General features: G+C 42.3%; 1 protein-coding gene across 1 annotated transcript in view; it reads right to left on the bottom strand.

Annotated features, from left to right (window-relative positions):
• Positions 1 to 121: 121 nt before the first annotated feature.
• Positions 122 to 2,862, bottom strand: part of SARC_12654 (hypothetical protein) — a gene marked incomplete at both ends in the record, with an annotated part of 5,938 nt that continues 3,197 nt past the window's right edge. Inside the window, 3 exons of the mRNA XM_014293234.1 lie at positions 122 to 274; positions 1,475 to 1,647; positions 2,531 to 2,722. Coding sequence (XP_014148709.1) covers positions 122 to 274; positions 1,475 to 1,647; positions 2,531 to 2,722 — 518 coding nt within the window. The remainder of the gene's footprint in view (positions 275 to 1,474; positions 1,648 to 2,530; positions 2,723 to 2,862) is intronic.

The following is a 2,862-nucleotide window of genomic DNA, read 5'->3' as shown; positions in this document are numbered from 1 at the left end:
CTATACTTAAATAACACATAGAAGACAACTAGTTTATTACCTTCTATATATATATATATATATATATATACATATATACATATATATACATATATATATATATATATCCAAATTCTCGTACCTGAGCCTGATATCCGATTCGAATCCAACACGCACTGTACCCTGGCTACCTCTCTAGGCTCCACAAAGTACGAGAGGTCAATTAACTGCTCGTCGTCACTCAACCCTTTGAGCACACCGTGGCCACTACGTATGCGTTCACTTGGCGTTACAGCTGAGCGAGATACATGGGGTTTGTGGTGATGGGGATCGAGAGTTTTAATTGGAAGATTGATTGAACAGCGGATAAACCTATCTTACTACGTGCTGACTACACCTATGACTACGCCAACGATGATATAGCAGGCAAGTATCTGATGCACCACGACGCTGCGAATGGGTATAGTCGACAGCCGCAGCTGAGCCAGGGCCATTACAGTGAAATCACGAATAGCAGATTGTCAAATAGCTGTGTGTCTACTATCCTACCATTGCCAAGCGATGGCAATACATGAAGTAGGTAGGTGTTGTGTAGGTAGGTGTTGTGTAGGTAGTGTAGATATATAGCGTTCGCGTGGCGACACGACTGAGGGATTACCCATACAATACGCCTATTCCAACACTGCACGGAAGACCTTATACGTTTTTGGGTCGCTTTTCTGTAGCAAGACAGGGTTAGATGACGCTGTATGTAGGTAGGTGTAGCGAAAAGCGTGTGACTGTACCAATCGATGCAATATTGAACAGTTGCCTCTGCTTGGGTGCGAAGTATTCTTGCGTATTAAGTAGGGTTTCAGGGGGGGTTTCTTTTAGGGTTTTAGGGTTGGAAAGGCCAGCAGCTACGTATGTGCGCACTCAAATCCCCAGCTGAGCGAGATTTAATACACGCCTGCACAGATTAACGTGCACAAGCAACAGCTCTAAATACCATACCCACCTGTTCTATTCCTTTTTTTAACACTTCAGCGGAAATATCGTACTTTGGCCAGGCAGCTGACCTGAACGCTTCCCAAACGCTTCTGACAGCGATACACACGCACTGTACACGCCGATACCATACAAAACACCTCAAACTACCAACGAGATACTACGGAAGCTACTGACACGCCCATACCATACAAAACACCGCAAACTACCAACGAGATACTATACAAAACACCTCAAACTACCAACGAGATACTACGGGAGCTACCGACACGCCCATACCATACAAAACACCTCAAACTACCAACGAGATACTATACAAAACACCTCAAACTATCAACGAGATACTACACAAACACCTTAAACTACCAACGAGATACCATACAAAACACCTCAAACTACCAACGAGATACTACACAAAACACCTCAAAATACCAACGAGATACTACGGCAGCTACTGCGTGCGTGTAATGGGTTGAGTATATTTTGTGCATAGATACGTATGCCCTACCACTCTTGTTTTTGGTGTAAGCTGCCTGTTCTGTATCGCATATCAGCTTGATGTCGGTTCGGAAAGCCCTCCAAACGCCTAGCAGCGATTGCTTGGAGTCATCTTCATCACACACATCATAGAACGCCGCCAGCTCACCTAGACGCTTCGATAGGGCCGTGAAGTCGCCTCTCCTATAGATACATGTAGACGTCTATATATTTAGGTGCTTATAAATACATGTAGACGACTATATGGTTAGGTGCTTATAAATAACATGTAGACGACTATGGTTAGGTGCTTATAAATACATGTAGACGACTATGGTTAGGTGCCTATAAATACATGTAGACGACTATATAGTTAGGTGCTATAACCGTGGGGGTCGGAATAGTAGCCTCAACCCTAGCGATACAGCCAGTGTGGGCAAGTGTAGAGTCTGGTATTACACTTAGAAGGAGCGTTTAGACACTTGTTTTATAGGTATGACGAAGGTGTAGCTAGAACCACTAGATGGCTCGGTATGTAGTTGTAGTATTGATGTCAAACACCTCGTCTGAATACGCAAGAGCCTTCCCTATGATATGATACAAGCTCACTATGGCACTATATAATAAAGAGAAATATAGACCATATGCGTAAGGGTGATATGCTACAATCTCACTATGGCACTATATAATAAAGAGAAACATAGACCATATGCGTAAGGTTGATATGCTACAAGCTCACTATGGCACTATATAATAAAGAGAAACATAGACCATACGCGTATGGTGGATATGGTACAATCTCACTATGGCACTATATAATAAAGAGAAACATAGACCATATGCGTAAGGTTTCTTCTACCTACAGAGCGAGCGCAGGAATCCATGTAGTATAGGGAGCCACAAGGATTGGGTACCCTCCTGGGCAGGACATAAATAGAAAAACTACCTGCAGACCAAACACACATATACAGTCTACTCTACCCAAAGTGCATATCATTCAGCTATTTATAGGGAGAGGCACTCTATACAGTTAATGTAGTCAGACACCACCCGATAAGCTATATCCATATGCAAAACAGAGCCCTACCTCAAGGCGCTAGTCAAGGTCTGGTTGACTTGTGGCGTCTCTATTTCCTCCGCAGTATGAGCGATGGTAACCTTGGTAACGGTGGCTATGTCAGCCCCTGTGCTCTCGATCTCGATTTCCACGTAGAACATGTCCGTGTTTATAAACACAGTGGTGATGGGTGGGGCGGAGTCATCCTCGTGGTATTGTAGTCTGTAGGTACAATATATGATTATATGACTATATATATAAACATAAACACACATATATATATACATACATAAATACATACATATATATATATATACATATATATATATATATATATTCTATTTATGTATATCTGTAAGACA

Source organism: Sphaeroforma arctica (genome assembly GCF_001186125.1).
Source record: "Sphaeroforma arctica JP610 unplaced genomic scaffold supercont1.2476, whole genome shotgun sequence".
NCBI classification, from domain to species: Eukaryota; class Ichthyosporea; order Ichthyophonida; genus Sphaeroforma; species Sphaeroforma arctica.
This window is presented reverse-complemented; position numbering and strand designations above follow the sequence as displayed.